Source organism: Vigna angularis, chromosome 8, assembly GCF_016808095.1.
Source record: "Vigna angularis cultivar LongXiaoDou No.4 chromosome 8, ASM1680809v1, whole genome shotgun sequence".
In the NCBI taxonomy this organism is placed as follows: Eukaryota; Viridiplantae; Streptophyta; class Magnoliopsida; order Fabales; family Fabaceae; genus Vigna; species Vigna angularis.
This window is the reverse complement of record NC_068977.1, coordinates 26764622-26786317: the sequence shown is the minus strand read 5'-3', so window position 1 is coordinate 26786317 and position 21696 is coordinate 26764622. Positions and strand designations below refer to the sequence as shown.

Here is a 21696-nt window from a genome sequence, read left to right as displayed (position 1 = left end):
ATGGCTAAGAATTTTAAATTAGTTGATTTGAGGCTAGTTGAGTCATTCCTTATCTAAAAGGAAAAAAAAAATGTTCATGTCAATTATCAATTATAACATAGAAAGAAATCAATGTTCAATGGTATAAATATACCTACATGACATGAAAACCAATATGCAAATTCCTTATGAACTCTCTTGTTTATCAAAGATGAGGATCGTGTCCAATTTCTCAATTGTCTCTGTACAATGTCTCTAAGATGTGTCGAAAGTATACATAGTTACTTTCCAAAAAAGACTAATTAACATATAAAGTGATCATACTTACTAAAGAAATGCTCAACTATGGCATTGTTCATTAGGATATGACGATGTGTTTGTAACTTTTCCTTTGCAGATAGAGTGAAATAAGTGAAACCTTCAACTGCTTTTCCGACCGGTGGGAACAAAGTGCTTATAGTAGAAGGGCTAATGTTTGGATCATCATTAACACGACACAATCTATTGAACATAGTCTCAGTTTCATCTAAGTATCTAGAATAAAAGGTTAAGCACTCTTTAGCCATGTACCCTTCAGCTATTGAGCCTTCAACTTGTGCTTTATTACGCACATAAGACTTCAATTTTCCCAAGTACCTTTCAATAGGATACATCCATTCCACTAAATGAACAATCAAATGAACCATCACAATGAAAAAAGGAGGGAATAACATCTCTTTGTGAGACAATGTGAGGACAACTCTATCTTGTAATTAGACAAGTTCATCTATCTTCAAAACTTTATTACATAATTTTCTAAAAAATAGCATAGATCAATCAAAATAGAGGACACTTCTTTAGGGAGTGTCTTTCTCATTGCCAAAGGAAGAAGTTGCTCAATCAACACATGTGAGTCATGGCTTTTGAGTAACCATTAGGTACAATTATTTTCTTCAAAGTTTTGAGAAACATATTCTTAGTTACATTTGACAATGTATATATAGGAAGAAGATATCTACCCATTCTCATTAGGCCATAAATCTGGTCTAATACCCAAAAGCTGTAAGTCCTTTCTTGTCTTTAAATTGTCTTTGCATTTATAATAATTTGTACTATCATTCAATAATATAAACACTATATTGTCACAAACATTTTTTTAACGTGCATAACATCTAGATTGTGGTGCAATAAGTTATCTACCCAATAAGAAAGCTCAAAAAAAAAATATTTTTCTTCTGCCATTCTAGAGTGTCTACCTTAGGATAATCAACTCTCCATTGTCTTTTTATCCTTTCTTCAACTATAGGTTATTCTCCAAACTCAACATGAACATTATCAATTTGTTGTAAATTATGATTTAAAATATTTTATATCGTATAATCTATTTATTTTAGATTATATAATTTAAAAATATATTTTAGATCATACAATTTAAAATATATCTTTTAAATTTAAAAATATAATTTTGAATTTCACATATTTCTTTTGAATTTTGTAATTCTAAGATACTTATGCAATCTTAAAATTTTGATATATTTTTAAATCTGAAATGTGTTTTAAATTGTATAATCAAATTCAAAATATGTGTCCATACAAATTGTATAATTGAATTCAAAATTGTAAAACTTTATGGAAACTATTTTTCATATTAAGACGGAAAATAATTTCTGTTGTAGATTTATGGTGAAAGATAAAGGCAAAAAAAGTCAATTTAATCTTTACTTTTGTTCAGTGTTTATTTTTGTTAAATAGTTTAACATTTTTATAAGTGGAATAAATGTCCAAATAAAATACTCACATGAATGCATTGAATTTAGTTGACTTTGACGCTCAATTTTTATTTGTTTTAAATAATTTTAATAGTTCATTAACTAAATAAATAAATTATAATGTGAGAAATAATACACAAATCAAACATCTCAAAACTCCTAAAATATAACCTACAAAAAAAAAAGCAAATTAACACGAATAAGTTATTTAAAATAAATTAGTTACTTTCAAACTCCGTCATTTGATGTCAAAATCCTTCTCACAAGCATAAACAAAAGTGGGAATTTTTTGTTTCCTTTTTGGAGTAAATTTTTGAAAAATTATCAAAATGAAAATATTTAAAATAAGTTAAGATAGATATATCTAACAATAAACCGGACTTTGAATGACAGTAAAACCTTTAAGCATGAAACAGATGTCAAGTGGGGAAAAATATTTGAATTCTATGTATATTAGAACAGCCAAAATAAGGTAAAACACAATCAAGAGAAAAACTTTTATCAATATGCTAAAACTCAATCTTTACTTGAACCAATAGTCTTTGAATGAGGACACCTCAACCTCTGAAGACATCATTCATTCTTTTGTTTTGATTGTTTCATTCTATCCTTTTGCAATACAAAATAACATCTCAAATTTCCTTTTCTATAGCACTTTCCAGCTACTTACAAAACCAACCGTATCATACACAGATTGATTGACCTCTCTCTTAGTGAACTACTAAACTAAAATTCTTTACCTGCTATAGAAGAATGATAATATAAAAGGTAATGAAGGAGGCAGCATTCTACCAACTGAATTGAAAATGATAGTGTCATAATATATACCATTCCAAAACTAAGTTCAGCTGCTGCATTCTCCCAAGTATATTGCAGAAAGCAGAGCAGAAATAGCTAAAACCAATCATGGATATTTGAAAGGCCTACGCAAGCAAAGCTGCTCAATGATCCCATCTTCAATTGGTTTCTTTACAGGAGAGACCTTTATTTCATACAGCTTTGGCCATAGTTTCCCAGTCACTGCAAGCAAAGACATGTTACATGATCTTATTTGAGTTGTAAATGGAAAAAAGGGAAGAGGCAAAAACATCAACGTTCATTCATTGATGCATACTAGACAACTCTTACATGGAAAAAGAACATGGCATTTGACCTATTAAAATTAGCACAAATATAAAATGGTAAATTATTATTTAAATTTAATGGAGAAGATATTGTCATTAAAAAATCTAAAGGAAAAAAATACACCATGTAATGAACAAATAATTTATCTATAAATAGATATAAAATGCTAAGATAAAAACATAAGAGTGTTGAGAATTATATCCCAATACGAAAATCGATATTCTGATCACATTGGAATGAGTATTTTATATTAATTTTAGCATAAAAACTTGTCATCTTCTAAGTGGTTTAGATAACACTTTACAGAATATATCACTTTAAACTAGGATAGACAAGAAATAGTTAAGTTCAGTTTTAGTTCTTCTAAAAATTTTGTTCGTTCTTAGTTCTCTAATTTTGAAATATCATTTTTAGTCCTTTAAGTAGTTTATATTACACTTCATATAGGAGAAAAAAATTATTTAGATAAATTTTGGAAAACTAAAAGTGGTGCATTTCAAAATAAGAAGGAATAAAGAGACGAGAATTTAGAGGGATTAAAACTGAACTTTAAATATTGTAGAGAAACAAAAAATATATTATACCCATTCAACTAATCACAAAAAAAAAAATCTGTGTGAAAACAGAGAAGAAATTAGAGGGATTAAAACTGAACTTTAGATATTTTAGATAGAGGAACAAAAAATATATTATGCACTTTCAGCTAATAACAAAATGTGAATTTAAAAACGTGTAGTTAGCATCTCTTTGAGTTGATAAAAGATAACTACAAAACCATGGTTTGAACCTTTTCTAGTTGAAATCCTAACACACGACTAACAGGTGGATTTTACGATAAAATCATTTCTTTTTCAGCATATGCCATGCCTGATAGTACTAATATTTAAAAAGGAAAAAGTCTCAGATGGGTTGAAATGGAAATAATATGCAGGAATGACAAATTGAGAATTTAATTAATAAGACAAGAACTTACCAAAAATACGTTTTTGTTCATCATCCCATGCTATCCCATTCAAAACATCAATATTCTAAAATATAAAAGATAACATTAGTGCAACAGCTACTTCTAATGGCTATAATCCCAAAAGAGAAACTAAGGAAGATTAGCAGTTTAAAGAGGGTTTTTATTTTTTGCTGTTCTTAAATCATAGCTGAGGCATAAAAATGTAATATTTGCACTGAATAACAGGACAAAAATCTTATCTCCTGATATCAAAAGGTACAGACTCCTTACATTATTTCCAGCTTCCATAAGTCCTTTCCTGCACATGATATAGACTAAATGTAACTTCATGTAAGTGGACAAAAATACTAGACAGTATCAGTTTGCTTCTCAAAAGGATTATTAATCAATGACCCTCGGATAATAACTTTGGCATCAAAATAATGCAAAAGTTAACCATTTAGTAGCACCAATTTGATGTCATGAAATGAATAATCATTGAGGTCCAATTTGACGTCAACTAATCTTTAACTACCTTGGGATTTAATTCACAAATTATATTATCAACATACACAATAGCAGTAAGAAATTATTTTTCAACTGAGAAAGAAAAAGGCACCTTAAATTTTGGAGAAGAACCCATCCAAGAACACTGCCATCATTGGGAGAGATTCTCGCAATGCAGTCAGTCTACACAAAAAGAAGGGTCAACTTCAAACCATTAGGCCAAACATAGAATCTTGGGCCATAGACATCATGATTGATTAGACAAAGATATACCATAAAAACATTTGCCCAAATTTCACCATTAATGTATTCCAATTCATTGAGATTGTATACTTCATGACTCTTATAGTGGACAACTTGTTTTGATAAAGCTACAACAAGGAGGGTAAGTTCCATGAAAATGCAAAGCAAACAAAAAAGTACTGTCAAGTTTGAAAGATGAACATAAAACAGTTTGAGAAAGGGGTTATGCACTTAATTGGTGAAAGGAAAGGAATATAACTTTATTGAACGGACAAACCTTTAAACGTTTGAGGATCAATTTGATACAATGTTGAACTGCCATCACTTCCAAACAAGACTTTTCCATCAGTTGCCAGACCCCAACCATCTTTCATATCATGATTAAATGTCCCTGTCTACAGAAATTGTAAAAATATACTATTTGAATCTGGCTAGCTATGATAACAGGCAATTTGGGGCATTCGTCTATAGCTGATGATAGCATCTCAGGAAAAATTTTGAAACAACAAATACAAGATTGATATTCACAAATTTCATGTAAACAACACCATGGGGACCAACTCAGCATTATACTGTTCAGATTAAACCCAACCAGCTTGTACATATATTAAGCTAAAATCACTTATATAACCATGCAATCACTTATATTACTTCTAGCATAAATGTTAATAAAATTTCACGTTGTAGCTGCCAAGAAGAAAATCAGTTTAAGATTGTAATAAATTTAAAATGGAAATGGTATGTGAGGTTATACAGTATAAAACTTTTAGGCGAAATATTTATAGAATAATGCAGAATTAAAAAAATGCTTTCAAATCTCCTATAGTTTGATAGTGCAGTCATTTTCCTCCAGAATCTAGTAGAATCAAAATAGAGAATGATTCAGAAAGGATTAGAAGAGACGGAAGGTGAAGCAACAAACTTGGCTTAAATTTTTTGGGTCGTAAATGAAACCAGCTTTCTGCAACCAAGTTACTTGGAACAGCCTACAAAAAGTGCAACAAATAAATATACTGGAACCAATCCAAACATCAAATATCAGGGTGAGAATAACTTAATGTCTTAATCACACCCAAAAAAAAATTGTTAAGATATAATTGAAGTAAACATCCTCTACGACATCTAGAAGCAATGAGAATAATTGCAACATAGCAGAAAAGAGAAAACTTGGCAGTCACTATGTAGTTTTCATGTCTATCACAAAAATACTGGCGCTTAAGATGCATAACAAAGTCCTATCCTTTGAAAGGAAACAGCTGAGACTATTATATTCAAGAAACACTTCATAAGATATGCGGACATTTTCCCGCTCTTTCTTTTCCACCTCCTAAAACTCATTGGCAACAGAATCACTATAAGCTTAGTAGACTACATAAAAAGAAAGTGTGTATATAAATACATACATATATACATACATACACACACACATATATATATACATACATACATACATATATATATATATATATATACATACATAAATATATATATATATATACACACACACACACATATAGAATCATATATGACTGGAATATATGACATGAACAATGGCATCTCAACAAAAGTGGAAATACCAAAGTCCAATAATAATACAGCTAGCCCTGAAATAAAAAAGAAAAGAAAAGATACATACAAACAAATCATGAGAGGACATCAACCAAAACTCATGGAATTCTCCACTAGGAGAATCTGAGAAAAGGAAACCCAAATTTGATTCCTAAAAACATCAGTACCAATAATACTCAGTGTCATGTCCCACTAGACAAAATCCTGCCTAGTATCAACTCCAAAGTTAGCTAATCTATCAGCACAACTAAAAAACAAAGTAAAATGCAACAAAATTTGCCTTTCACACCTATTATTGAGGAGAGTTAAACCTTCACCAAATATAGAACTATCCATCTTCTGTATGTCCTCAACCTGCAAAAATAATGAGTCTACAAAATTTAGAATAATCTCAATAGTTTCCAACACTTATAAAACATAATGAGCATGGTACATTGATATCAATAACATATTTTACCATGATTAATAAGTCAAATATCCTTTTTTTCATCAGAAAGGTGAGTATCAATTATCACCATGATTTTTGTGTTTTGTGTCACAAGCACACTATAGTTTCTAAATCCTTGATGCACAATTATAGTCATCTACTCTGAAGCCAACTCATGCATATATTTGTATTAGTTTAGTTAATAATGAGCATGCTACATTGATACCAATAACATATATTTTACCATGATTAATAAGTCAAATATCCTTTTTTCATCAGAAAGGCACGTATCAATTATCACCATAATTTGTGTTTTATGTCACAAGCACACTATAGTTTATAAATCCTTGATGCACAATTATAGTCATCTACTTTGAAGCCAACTCATGCATATATTTGTATTAGTGTGGTTAATCCCTCTGACCTCTACAAATGTACCTTATCCACATAACATGTACATCCAAACCAACAGGTAAGTTAACAGAGTACATGTTTATCCTTCTTTTCATATGATATAACAAGTGCAATATTTCTTGTCGGAGAAACTGTCTCTCGTCCCAAAATACAAGTAGACACACATAAGAACTTGTCTCATACTGCACAAACTGCATAGCTTGTTTTCCACCAATTTTTATTCATACAATTGTAGAGTAATTAGAAAACCAAATAACCTAGGCATTGGAAAAGGTACATCAGAGTTCAAGAAATGGATCAATTTGTACCTTCCCGGTGTGAAGGGAAACTTTGCGGACAGAGGACTGAAACAAGAAATAATTAAAATGTTAAAATACAAGATTTCACAGAATAAGAAATATTAGTTGTAGGCATATAAAACAAAGATTAGAATGTAATTAGAAAATAAACCTAATCGTGATAAATTTTAGGATAAATAGAACTTGAGAAAATGTTGGTCTTATCCAATAGATGGCAATTGTACTGTATTACTATTATCTGGAGTTCTAATGCTGGGACCACCAACAACCACTGAGAGGTCTGTGCTTCAGTAAAGAGTCATTATCATTAGTGTTAATCGTGTTAAGAGTAAGGGTCCAAACAAAGGATTTGAGTCATTTGAGCCCAGGGGAGATATGAATTTCCAGATGGTTTATAAATGAGAAATATCAAATATGTGTTTACACTCTACCAGGAGAATGAGTAGCCAAAAATAAGACTTGCAAGAGCAAATATCCAGAGTAAAGAGTCCTTATTATTTTATCAGTATCTCAAGACAGATGAGCAAATTAAAAAAGGCAACAGAGACGCTACTCTAGTTCACTAACCTAATATACACAGAAAGGTCAAACGCTCAATTTTACATTAATATTATCCATTCCAAACCAAATCTTATGATCATTAAGGGGTGTCCCAGTGCACAAGTCTCCTATCATTGTTGGGTATGGGGAGGACCGGATGTGCAAAGTCACCCAGCACCAAGTAGTTTATTTTGTGGAAACCCATGACCACCACCAGGTCACAAGGTAGCAACCTAGAGCAGTGCCCAAGATTAACCCCCAAATAAATTATATAACCATTTTTTGAGCAAATTGAGGTAAAGATGGATGGTGAGAGATTTACAATAAAAAAATACATAATTTCTTATCCCACTGCAAATTTAAAAAGGAAAAGAGTGAGGCAAAAATCTAATTAGAAAAGGTCATAAAGAAAGCAGGGAGAAAGAAAAAGGAAATGTAGGGAAAGATGAGTACTATTACCCTCCCATAAAGACCAGTTGACTCAAATAAGGTGCCATTTCTATCGTATACAAGGCCCTGAAATCAAAACATGAGACAGCCATTTTTGAGTAACAAAACAAATAATACTCAAATCAACATGCATTTCATTAACAAAGCAGTGTGCACTTCAACTAATAATTTCACAAAATGTCTCCTCAGCATAAAGCTCAACATTCATTTTTACCAGGAAGACAATGTGCTCCATATGTTCTTGCATCCAACACTGAATTCAGTTTTTCTTTTATATCATTTCTTATCTTCGTTTTGTGCAGAAGCCAACAGTTTCTTCGAAATTAACTGAAATCCACTATACTTAAAAGTATCCCTTTAAGGAACTTATGTTAAAATATTCCTTCAAGAGTCCTTGTGACAGCTTCTTTTATGTAAACATTCTTCACAGAATAAATACATGGTTTTAATAATAAGATATTTAACCAAGGGCTAATTCTTTCCAACAAATCTCTTACTTTTCCCAACTAAAATACCTAGATTTCTCATTGCATTCACTCTCCAAATGAGCTAGTTGCCTGAGAAATAACTACTTGAAAATAAAACTACCGAAGAAAACACAGTATGATCTTTACACAGTCATCCAATCATAGATTACCATCCATGATAAAATTGTTGACTTATGTACCTGTGTAGCGAAAGTTATATATATAAAGCAAGGTTTAGCCACATTTCTTGATATTACCAAATATTACAGACAAATGCATTCAAGTACGGTACAACTAGTTGTTGTAGTCGGAGAACCGAAGGCCTAATAAACCCCACACTACAATCTTAAATTTCCAATGTGGAACTCCAGTCCTATAGCTTGCAATTCAATCCTAGCAGTAGCGGACTGTTTTCAAAAACCTTGATCGTAAGTTCTGATTGATCAAACACTACAACAATTTTGACACAGAAAATGCACCAAAATCGAAGTCATCAGATTAGAGTATCAAGTTCATCTCTCAAAGGGCTAATTTGTATAGATAAACACACAAGTCATGAAGTTGTAAACTAACTCAAACAACGAAAGAAAAAGGTTGACCTGAGTGAAGGCCTCTGGATCATGAGGAAACACATTGACGACAGTGACCGTTCCATAGGAAGGCCTGCTTTGGAACGCGCGCCAATTGTTCGATGAAAGGACCAAGAGAGCGATGACGGAAACAACGAGGACAGCGGAGAGAAGCATGGAGAGCGTGACGTAGGACCGAGGCTTGCGCCGCGGAGGAACCGCGGCGGCCATGGGAGGGTTCTGCGACTCACGGAGTCTCCGCTTCAGTAATTTGGTTCCCATGGAGGCAATGGCTCCTCATGTAAGAGAGAGAGACAGCGCACGATAACAGGGGTGGTCGTGGCAGGTCAGCGATGTTTCTAACATGCGCCAGTGGTTTCTCTGTCTGTGTTGGGGTTGTAAGATCAAAGGACAGTGACAGGGTTAACGTAAATCAGATCTGTCGCATATTGACCTTATTTAATTGTTTATAATTTTATATATTATTATATTATTATTTTATTTTATTTTTCTGTTAAAAATGAAGAATAAGTATTTTTTAGTCTCCAATTTGATTCGAAATTAAAATTTGTTTTTTTTCAACATAGATTTTGATCTTTAAATTCTAAAAATAAATAAATACATTTTTTTAATTTAATTACATTATATCTTTTAACGTATGAAACATAAAATATTTTATGTTAATTATAATATCGTGTAACACATTTGTTTTCAATATCAACTGGAAAATAGGCTTGATATGTGTCAGGCCTCAGAAAATACGTGCACAGTGGAGTCCACATGGCAGCAGGAGAGCGCGCCACCTCAGCAGTACACATGGCCGACAAACAGTGCCCGACACCCTCTGCCGAACGCCAGCTGTCGCACGCCCAACTGAGTCAGAGCACAGTGGGAACGTGCGTCCGGTGTAGTGGATTACACGTGTCTCCCTGAGAGTGGACGTCCGGCATCTACAGTCAGAGAGAACGTGCGTCCGGCGTAGTGAAGAACAGTGTGTCAGCCTGAACGTGCGTCCGCGGTGGTGGAAGACGCGTGGCAACAGTGCAGTGGTCGACCGTCCGGCGTGGGTTGTCAGAGGCGTAGTGGAGTGCGCAGGCAGAGTGCGAACGTGCGCTGTTGGTGTGCGAACGTGCGCTGGCAAGGGGGAATTCTGAACTTATTCCCCACTTCCCCTGCACGCACCTCTCTTCTGCATTTCTGAGAAACCTAAGTTCTCTCCTCCTTCTCTCTACACTCTCTGCACCCTTCCCTCTCTAAGGAACCACCACAGCACCTCCTCCGATCAGTATCTCCGGCGCAGCTGAAGGACGCTCGACGTAGGACTCCAGAAGGACGTTCGGTTCGTGAAAACTGAACCGTGAATTAACGAGCGTTGGCGAGTTGAGTCTCTGTGGAGAGCGTCTGTGTGCGTCTGTGAACGTTCGTTCATTTTCCAGGTAAGGGAAGCTTATTTAATTTAACTGGTTTGATGTATGCTGTGTAAACGTTCGTTATTTGGCTGCATGAAAGTAATGCATGATGTATGAAATGATGGTATGAACGTTCGTTATTTTACTGTATGATGTTTCTAGGGTGATTTGCATGAACGTTCGTTATTTTGATTATATGAAGCTGTTATGTTTGATTTATGTTGAACGTTCGTTTTTATGGAATGAGAATGATATATGACTGAGAGTGGTGAGAAAAGGGTCTGGTAATCGTTTACAGCACCCCTGTAAACGATTACCCGAGAGAGTTAGCCAATATGTACAGAAAGTCCAACACAGGTACTCAGTCAGGTGAACAGGGGTCACCATTTGACACTCTGTGGTTGAGAACGAACGTCCTCACTGTTTGAGCGTTCGGTTTAGCACTGTTGAATCTTGTACGGTTGATAAATTTCTTTCTTCTTGTACTTGTATATATATATGTAACAGTGCATCTTCCCGTTCGTATTACTTCTCCAAAAAAAAAATTCTCTTCGTTTATTTTCAAGATTTTCAATCTGAGTTATTGAACGTTCGGTCTTACACCTTACATTCGCCCAGAATAGCGTTCGGTCATACACTGAGCGTTCGTTCAAATAGTGCTCGGCCTCGAGCGTTCGTTCAAATAATGCTCGGCCTCGAGCGTTCGTTCAAATAGTGCTCGGCCTCGAGCGTTCGTCCAAATAGTGCTCGGTATTGAAATGAGCGTTCGTCCTAATAGTGTTCGGTTTTGAACTGAGCGTTCGTACAAATAGTGCTCGGTCTCCAACTGAGCGTTCGTCCAAATAGTGCTCGGTATTGAATGAGCGTTCGTCCAAATAGTGCTCGGTATTGAATGAGCGTTCGTCCTAATAGTGCTCGGTTTTGAGCTGAGCGTTCGTCCAAATAGTGCTCGGTATTGAATGAGCGTTCGTCCAAATAGTGCTCGGTATTGAATGAGCGTTCGTCCTAATAGTGCTCGGTTTTGAGCTGAGCGTTCGTCCAAATAGTGCTCGGTATTGAAATGAGCGTTCGTCCTAATAGTGCTCGGTTTTGAGCTGAGCGTTCGTCCAAATAGTGCTCGGTATTGAATGAGCGTTCGTCCAAATAGTGCTCGGTATTGAAATGAGCGTTCGTCCTAATAGTGCTCGGTATTGAATGAGCGTTCGTCCAAATAGTGCTCGGTATTGAAATGAGCGTTCGTCCTAATAGTGCTCGGTTTTGAAATGAGCGTTCGTCCTAATGGTGCTCGATATTATTTTGAGCGCTCGTTCTCTTTTCCCACTAAATAGCGTTCGTCCAATGAACAGTATTAGACTTGGACATTTCTGAACTTAAACCGTTCGTTCTTTGATTCGAACGAGCGTCCTTTTGGTCTCACTTACAGCGTTCGTCCTCGGTCTTTGGGGACAGAACGTTCGGCTTTTGGTGATTTTCTTATGAATGATGAAAATGATTATGGAATGATGAATAGTGAATGATGAACAGTAAATGAGAGGAAATGAAAGTATGAATGTTTGATGAATAGTGAATGATGAACAGTATATGAGATGAAATGAAAGTATGAATGTTGAACGAGAGTTCCGGGGATGATTATGAGAATTTGTAAAATGTGACCGTGGCCAGACTTAGCAGGCGATTCGATCCTGATATTCCGTGACTACTCGTCTTCACATAGAAGGGGTATGTCATGCGTGGGAATGGCAGGAGGTCCCCGTCACATAAATGTAATTTGGACGGAACCGTCACATAACTGTAATTTGGACGGAACGGACTAACCTCGGGTGGCAGCTGATGAGAATGCCAGTTACCACACCACCCGGGTGCACGATCGTCGTAGCTACACGGAGAAATCTTACAGTCCGGACAGACAGTTGTGTTGAGTTTTATTTTGTACATGAGTTAAATTATGTGATGTATGATGAATGCGTACGTTGATATGTATGTGTGAAATGAACTGTTTACTGGAATTTATATGTTGATGCATGAGTTAAATTACATAAGCTTACCCTTTCGTTTTCCTTGTGTTGTCCTTTGTCCTTGTACGTCCGTCTTGTCATTGCGATGATCATCCGTGTGGATGTGAGCAGAGGGAGACGAGCGTTTAGAAGAGTTGCTGGAAGAAGAGAATCTGGTAGATGTGGAAGTGAAGACCGAGCAGTGAGACCGCTCGGCCAGTAGTGTATTTTTTTGAACTGAGTGGTCGTTCGATCACCTCTTGTTTTCGTTTAAGTTGATTTCGACCGTTCGGTATTTGTCTTGTGTAAACCGTTCGGTCAGTTTTCTTGTACGTTCGATCTTAAATTGTAAACTCTTGTATGGACGTGCAGTTGTGCACGCTCGTCCCTTAATGTTGTAACTGTACTCAAGGACGTTCGTCCTTAATCATTCGTTCGTTTGAAAGTTTTAAAATTTTCAAATTTCTAGTGAAAAAACTGTTTTGAATTATTGTTAAATGTGATATTCTGAATTTATAGTTATGATTGTATTTTTGGGATGTCACATTAGTGGTATCAGAGCAGTTTTGTTCTTTTAAGGACATTGTAGGTTGTGAGTGCACCATGCATGTTTTGCTGTGTGCTCGACATTCGTCTATTGAGTAATATAGACTCTTTGAACTTATCTAACGATCATTTCCTCTACTTTCCAGAGAACCAATGGCACCTAGACTTCCTCCTCCTCCTCCACCACAGACCAATGAACATGATGTGCCCAATAACACGAGGCTGTTGGAATCTGTGATCGAGAAGCTACAAGAGCAGAATGCTGTTCTGATGCAGCAGAACGCGACTAATTCACAAAATCTCGAAGCTGCTCGCGCCAATTCTGAAATGACTCAGAGGCAGCTGATGGAGATTCTTGCAGCTACTAGGGGTACGCCAGGAGCATCTGCTTCAAATGCTACTCATCAGGCTGAGTGGACTTTGGAGAACTTTTTGCAGCATCGCCCTGCAAAGTTTGATGGAAAGTGCCTTCCTGACGGAGCTGATCAGTGGATAAGGGACATGGAACAGATCTACAATGCCAAGGAATGTCCGAACGATCGAAGACTGGCATTCACTGAGTATCTGTTGACTGGAGAGGCCAGTCATTGGTGGTCGACTGCGAAGATGTTACTAACGGAATCTCACAGCCCTATTTCCTAGAAAGTCTTCAAGGAAAAGTTTTATGAGGAGTATTTCCCGGATAGTGTTCGCTTCGGCAAAGAAGTGGAATTTCTCTAGTTGGTGCAAGGTAATATGTCTGTTTCTGAGTATAAATACTTTTACTGTTTTAAGTAATTGGAGATAATCCTACACGTGATTAAAGTAATTATTAAAAAAAATAATGAATTTAATGCCATAATAATAATTCATGAATTAATTGAGGTAAACTTTATCCTGAACTCCAATTAAATTCTGAAAACGTAAAATTTAGAAAATTAATGAAAAGGTCAAACAACTCTGGTTGAATAGTGGATTCCAAGAAAAATAAGAAATGTCCAAAAAAATTTGAGAGAGACAGGTACCCAAAAAAGGGATAATTAATGAGAAAATAAGCATCTTTTGAAGGTACAAAATGGAAAGGTTAGAGTTCACTGTGCGTTGAGTTGCTGTTGTTTCTGTTTGGTTTTCTACCTAAAATACAAAGAGGGAACAAAAAGGTTTTGTTTTTTCTTGGGTAAAGTATGGAATAGGTTCTTCCAAACAGGGAATATATGTCAGAAATGGCACAAAAAAGATACAGACAGAGTTAGATCACGAGGTCACACATGGGTCAACTCCAAAAATTTCTCCCAGCATTCTTCGTAGTTCTGCTACTTTGGTTACAACAACATCACCACAATAACAAGTAGGGATTATCCCACCTCCTCTCACACCACAATCATGGGACCACCGAGAACATCCTTTGCCCCAACTTTTCGAACACGACGAACACCCTTCGGAAGAAGCCATTCGTATCTCAAAGACCAATTTCTCTGCAACTCAAACCCTAACCTCTGATTTCTTAACCACAGTAATATACACACGTTTATCCTCTCAGAGTCACGTATTACCCTCACACAGCCACGTATTACCCTCACACAGCCACGTATTACCCTCACACAGCCACGTAGCAAACTTCAGTCCACCCTGTCAGCTGGCCCGTTAAAAAATTAACGCCGTTACCAAAAAGGATTTAATTGCACACTTTTTACAAAAGTTGCGACCACATTGAACTTCTAAAAAAAGGTAGGACCACATTGAACTTTTGGCCCCTTTCGAGGGACCAAAAGAGGTATTAAACCTACAATTAATAAACTACTTTTTAATCAATTTTAACGATAATTGTATTCTTTAAAGAAATTTATTGTTCTAAATAAGAAATAGTAAAATAGTAATTTGAGAACAATTTTGAATGAAAAACAGTCACTGATTTATTGAAAAATGACAAAATAAGTCGATTTGTAATTACTTTTTCTTTTAAATGACTATTCCTGAGTCAAATGACTAAATTTTCGACCAGACACTAAAGTTCATTTCTCCTTATATATTAAAATATAAGAAAAAAATATTAATAAATTTATTTTATGATTTATGTTTATTTTAATGATAAGTATTTTAAAAAATATTCTTTTGATTATTTGATATTATTAATTTATTTTTTATTTATATTTATTTTGTTATATTCTTTATCTATTATAATATAAGAAAAGAAAACAATAATAAATTAATTTTATCATCCATTTTTTTTACTAGCAAGTGTTTCAAAGGTGATTTTTTAATTATTTGACATTGTTAATTTATCTTTATTTTGTACATATTGCGAGTAAAATAAAAAAAAATGCTAAGAAATTCATTTTATAGTATAATAAGATATTAAAAAAATTCCATTATTAATTGTGTTTCTTTTGCCAACAAATATTTCAAAAGATGATGATTTTTTACTCATTTGATATTATTAATTTATCTTTTCACTCGTTTACCTATTTGTTTTAAAAATAGAATATTGTAATGTCCTGAAAAATAAGGGAATGGCTAAGGAGTGCTCTAAGCTAATGAGACCAGACCCTTTATATTAAAGTGCACTGACCATTAAAAGTAGAATATTTTTAAGATGTCTAGTTCATTGGCTTAAAATCCAACCTCTCTCTAAACTCTGTTCTTCTTCTTTTTGCTCTGCCTTCTTTCTATCCTTTCACAAATTTCAACCGTTGCATTGTCAAATAGGTGGTGTTCCTGCGTTCCCGGAGTCGAGAGCTTCCCATCCATCCGAATAATTTCAGTCTTGGGTGGGTAAGTCATTTTTTTTCTGTTTCTCCATTTCTCTTGAACCTAGGGCATGCAACTTTGCTAGTTGAATGTAGCCAGTAGTTTTCCCCTTTAGATTCTCTACCTATTCTAGCTCTAAGAGATATTTTTGTCTCCACTTTAGTGGGTTGTAGGGTCTCAATAGGACAGTTTGGACAACTTAGATGGGTTAAATGTAACTTGTTAAGCACATAAGGAAGATCTAAAACATGTTAAAACAGTAGAATGGATCTTAGGTCATTAGGTTGTTGATTTAGATGTTCTAGAGAGTGAAGTGAGTTTTGATCACTTGAAAATCATTAGAGGAATGTTAGATATCACATAGACAGGCTTAACTGGGAAATAATCACGATCTAGCGGTCTTAGAAAATGGGAAAGAGGACTAGAATTGGTATAGAGGGTGCAAGTGGGCATAATCTGCATAATTGGGCGTTCTGCAGATTATGCAGACTTGTTATGCGAGTTGTTTCGCATAGCGATTCCTTGTAGGGGATTGGCCTCTGTTTCGTCTCTCGCTATGCGACCTGGGTGCGCTATGCGAGAGACCCAAAGTCTGATACGTATTCAAACTTAATTCGCAAGGCGAGTTGGGTGGGTGCGCTATGCGAAAAGCGCTAGTCTCGCCATGCGAGGGTGGTGCGTTGTGCGACAAGTGTTGGGCCTAGTTCTCTGAATTTTCTCTTATGTTGCGTTTGATTAGTGTGCTCTTTGCTTTGTTTGTGAAGCATTCTTTAGCATCTATAGTATTGTATTGTGATGTTCAAACAAGTATGTGGATTGTAGCAAACAGTGTATGATTATAAAGTGGTGGAAATATGATCCAAGTTGTAAACCAAGTTCCATCTGTGTAGAATCTCTTGGTGAGATTCTTAGTGTTTAGAATGAGAGTAGGAGCTCAGTCTTGGGGGTCATCTTGAAAATCCAATGGTTTTTCTTCTCACGTAGAGAAGATTGCATCATGTGGTGAGGAGTAGGGGGAGGTCTTAGTCTTGGGGGCTTCTAGTATGCCTCAAGGCCCGGAACAGGCTAACCTCATGAGTGTAGTAAGGTGGAGAACCCAAGTTTCATAAGCCACCATAAGTACAAGACCCGTCATAGCTCGACTATCATTCTAAAGTCCGGACGAGTCAATTCTAGTATTCAACATGTTAGGATGTATGTTTTAAACTGCTTTGATTGGAGTTTACCCTAATATGTTATATACTGTTAATTGTATGTTTTTTTTATATAATTAGCTCACCCTTGCTTGTTTATGTTCGTGCTATGTTTGTGTGTGTTTCCTCTTGCGATGATCATCCACTTGGATGAGAGCAGATGTCGAGGAGGTGCCCCTAGAGCAGGCATTGGAGGAAGATGACGTTGAATCCTAGTTTCATTAGGATTTCCTTATTTTAACTTATGTATTTTTGAAAAAAAAAACTTTAATATGTAGAACCCTTGGTATGTTGGAAGACTCTAGTACTTCAAGCTTTAACTTCCTAGCATTTTAAGGATGACTGTAATCCCAATATTCTGTTATATGTCTCTAACTACTTTCCAATATTATAACTTGATGACGTCTTTATTATATATGCATGTCATATATTTTGGGATGTTACAAATATCTTAAACTACTTTATTTTAAATATTAAATTGAAAATATATTTTCATGATATGAACCTTAAAAATTATTTCAAAAATTAGTTGATTTTTAAAATAAATAAATAATTTTAAAAAGATAATGTTTTTTTTATGTTAAATGTAATATTCCAAAAATTATAGTTTTAAACTATAAGGAAGTATTACATAATCAATATTATTGATAAGTTGACATGCAGAAATATAAAGTTTAGTTACAATCATCTCTCATAAACATAAATACAAACTTTATATACAACCGGCTTAAACAAAACTATATACATCTATGAAAGTCTAAGAAGACTATATCCTCCCTCTAGAGTTTGCTTTACAGAAATCTCATCGTCTTCTACTCACACTTATCGGATAATCATAGCCAATAAAGAAACATACAAAGATACAAACAAAAAGGATTAGCTAGAGATACAAAAACAATTCATATATTACCTTAACAATTGAAACATTAAACATAAATCAAACATAAAAATCCAATCATCCTAAACATGCCAAGACCAAGATGAGACATCCAAATTCAATATGAATGTCGAACTATTGGTAATTTGTGCACTTGTAGTGGTAATACAGTTGGCTCAATCCAAGCTACCATATGAGGTTAATCCATTTTAGTTAACTATGGCCATGATCAAAGCCTATAGACAAGAAACTCCCGCTACTTTCACCATATGATTGACCCCTCTCTACTTGAGAATGAATGACTATAAGAGTGTCGAAATAAACCACCAGTTCAAAGCTTCATATTCATACAACAATAATACAAGACATCACCATGTAACCTCTCAACGAGTCATGGAATTACGTCCATCAACATACTTCAAATACATATATAACCTCAAGAATAAACCATCATATAATATAATTGATACGTCTACTCCATCATCAAAGTCCTATCATAGTTCAAAGTTACCAAAAAGAAAGAAAGAAAGAATCAAAATATGTTCTGGACTGGTCCCTCAGCTCCCTAAGCTCGCTATGCGAATACAAAAACAATGGGTTTTACTCGCTTAGTGGCTACACTCGCTAAGCTAAACATAGTCTACTTGCTCAGCGGCTACACTCACTCAGCAAGACTGCATAATTATGTAACACCGAAACTGCATAATTTGCACCCTTCAACCACTCATGACCTATGTTATGCATCTTTCCCAACTTCTAACATTCCTAGATTGAATTATAAAATAAAATTGACCTAACCAAATGTATCTAAACCAACCTAAACTCGTTGTAAACTGTTTTGCACAAGATTCTAATCCAAAAATAACCAAAACCTCACTTTAGAGACCCAAATTAAACTCCACCAGTTCTAGCTCATATTTGAGCAACTTAGGGGTCTGAACAAGTTAGAAATGACTTACCAAGACCCTAAAAAATTACCATTTAGACACATAACTTAGAATTCAAATTCTCACTAGTTCAAACCTCCAAAAACTAGTTCCAAACCAAGCTAAACTCCACAGATCAACCATCAAACACTCATGCATCAGATTTCCCCCCATTTCGACATCAAAAAATTACCAAATTATTAACCCTCAAACTTCTTATTTTCCTTCCTAACTCTTATATCAAAATTCACATTTAAAAACCCCCTTATTTAAACTTAAAACCTTATAAAACCATCACATTGACCCGTACCAATTTTCCTATCAAATTTATAACAACTCAAGGTGCTAACAAACCTCAAATAACATATAACTAGTCCTATAATACCATATTTCTCCATCCAAACGCTGTCTCACCAAAATGCATATCAAAACCTCCATTTTAACTACCAAAACTCCTCGATTTTCAACTCCTTACTTCATAAACTTTACAATATACATTCCAATCAGTAATACAGCATATTCACATACAGTTCATGACCAAAATAACATCCAAAATATCTCACATTAGAATTTCATCATCAAATACACAAATACACCCATTTAAATGAGTTAACACTAGCATAAACATAAAAATCACATTATTTCGCTAGGGTTGAGATCCCTGACTCAAAACATTCAAAGTTGTTCACTCCATCATCTAGGTTGCGCTATTGTCTCTCTTCTCTTTCTCCTAGCTGCGGGGAAGGGTGCCTGCAGAAGACACTTCGATATTCAAGTTAGTGACTTTGTGTAATAATCTTGTAATAAATATTAGTAATTAGAGTCCTCTACCTGCCTTTTCCGTCAGATATATTTATAAATATTATAATGAGATTACCATTATGTCAGACTCATTAATCACCAATAAATGACTATTATTCTCCTTAACTGCCCATTAATTGTTATTATTATCCAGATTAATTACCAATTAATGACTGTTCTGGACTGGTAGGTTCTGTTACCAATAAGGAGTATTGGTAAATCTTGAAGAAATTTGTTTTGATGATGCTACAAGAAGTTTTAGTTGAAGAAGATATTAGAATTAGTTAAAAGCAATTTGTAGAAATTAAATGTAGTAGGAAATTCTTGTAAACCTTGTAAACTTGCATTTTTAACTGCAATAATCAATTATGGAATGGCAATAATCGATTATCACAAAGTCATACAGGAATAATCGATTATCTCTTCATATAATCGATTATCACATTTTGAAAACCCTGTAACGGACTTGAATAATCGATTATCACTTACAATAATCGATTATTCATGGCAGTTGGGAGCTAACCTTTGGCATTCAGTGTACTTGGCTATATATTTTGATTTGGAGAAATAAAAAAAAAAAATGTTGTTGAACAGAAGCTCTAGCAGAATACTGTTTGTCAGAGGAAGTTCTCAGAAGCTATAGTTCAAGTTCCCTTGCTTGGTCTCGTGAACAGGAGAGGCTCGCGTTTCGTGTGTCGATTGTCGGAGCAAGCTCTCTTCGAGTTAGCAAGGTGCTCTGCCTGGTCTCGTGAATAGGAGAAGCTCGCGTTTCGTTTGTCGATAGTCGGAGCGGTTCTCTTCGAGTTGGCAGAGTGTTCTTCTTCCGGTTCGTTCGTCGAAGGAAGGTTTATTTATCTGCTTTATTAACTATTTGTTGTAATCTGTTAAACCATTTTTAGTGAAAAAGGTTAATCACTATTTATAGTGATTAACGACTGGACGTAGAATCTTTTGATTCGAACCAGGATAAAAATTCTGTGTTGTTCTTCTTATTCCCTGCACTCATTTTATTTTACGTATATCAACTGTTTGATAAATTTTCTCAAAGAAAATTATTTTTACTAAAAGGACCAAATTAATTTTAATTGTGATCGAACACGCTTTCCACTCTCTTTCAAGTTTTTAATTCCGCTGTGCGACTCTATAACGGTACCGATTGTTCCAACAATTGGTATCAGAGCTTGCTTTGATAGTTTTTCAAAATTTGCGAAAATGGCCGGTCACAATCAAAACCATGTATATGCTGAGGGTGCTTCCATTAACAGACCTCCATTGTTTACTGGTGATAACTATGCTTTTTGGAAAGTGAGAATGGAGATTTTTATGGGGTCTGTTGATAGAGGTATCTGGGAAGCTGTACAAAATGGCCCTTATATTCCTATGAATACTGTTGATGGTGTAGAGACTGAAAAACCTTATTTTAATTGGACTGCTGAAGAAAATAGACGAGCTCAGTTTGATATTAAGGCTCGGAATATAATTTTATCTGCACTAACCATTGATGATTTTTTCAAAGTATCTGTTTATAAAAGTGCTCAGGAAATGTGGAAATTTTTAAGAGTCACTCATGATGAAGTATTGAATGTGGCTAAGTTGACTTGTTCGAACTCATGGTCTACATTAAACTCCTCAAGCTCAAGCGATTCTAATGAGCAAGAAAATCTATGCTTGATGGCCAACGATAAATCATCTGAAAGCAAAATCTTGAAGGAAAAGAAGGACTATCAAGGTTCCTCTTCAAGCTTCAAATGTTATGGATGTGGTGAAAGAGGCCATCTGAAAGCTGACTGTTCAAGCAACAAAAGAAGTAAAGAAAGAAAAGAAAAGAAAATTCACAAGAAGAAGAAGGTTCACATTGCCTCGAAGGATAATGCATCAACCACCTCTAGTTCAAGTGATTCTGTTGAAGAAATAAACTTGTGTTTGACAGCTAATTTTGATGA

At 34.9% G+C, this 21696-nt stretch overlaps 1 protein-coding gene across 2 annotated transcripts; it reads right to left on the bottom strand.

The window, feature by feature from the left end:
• Nucleotides 1-2200: 2200 nt before the first annotated feature.
• On the bottom strand, nucleotides 2201-9711 carry LOC108343822 (glutaminyl-peptide cyclotransferase). 2 transcript variants are annotated; one of them, XM_017582216.2, is made up of 11 exons: nucleotides 9311-9711; nucleotides 8254-8310; nucleotides 7264-7299; nucleotides 6404-6468; nucleotides 5468-5531; nucleotides 4823-4940; nucleotides 4576-4673; nucleotides 4415-4485; nucleotides 4087-4114; nucleotides 3826-3880; nucleotides 2201-2747 (listed from the first exon to the last, which is right to left on the bottom strand). In XM_017582216.2, exons 1-11 carry the CDS (start codon nucleotides 9560-9562, stop codon nucleotides 2632-2634), a joined length of 960 nt encoding a protein of 319 aa, XP_017437705.1. In that variant the 5' UTR covers nucleotides 9563-9711; the 3' UTR covers nucleotides 2201-2631. The 2 variants fall into 2 exon arrangements, with proteins under 2 accessions (XP_017437705.1, XP_052722718.1); XM_052866758.1 differs by lacking the exon at nucleotides 3826-3880 and having other exon boundaries at nucleotides 2612-2747.
• Between the last annotated feature and the right edge of the window lie 11985 nt (nucleotides 9712-21696).

What these genes read in the sequence shown, in the direction of transcription:
- LOC108343822 (XM_017582216.2), bottom strand. Translation starts at nt 9,562, where the DNA reads ATGGGAACCAAATTACTGAAGCGGAGACTCCGTGAGTCGCAGAACCCT. An exon ending in TGATCCTCAAACGTTTAAAG is followed by an intron (nt 4,674 to 4,822) that starts GTTTGTCCGTTC and finishes TCCTTGTTGTAG; the next exon opens with CTTTATCAAAACAAGTTGTC. An exon ending in TTATGGAAGCTGGAAATAAT is followed by an intron (nt 3,881 to 4,086) that starts GTAAGGAGTCTG and finishes TTTATATTTTAG; the next exon opens with AATATTGATGTTTTGAATGG.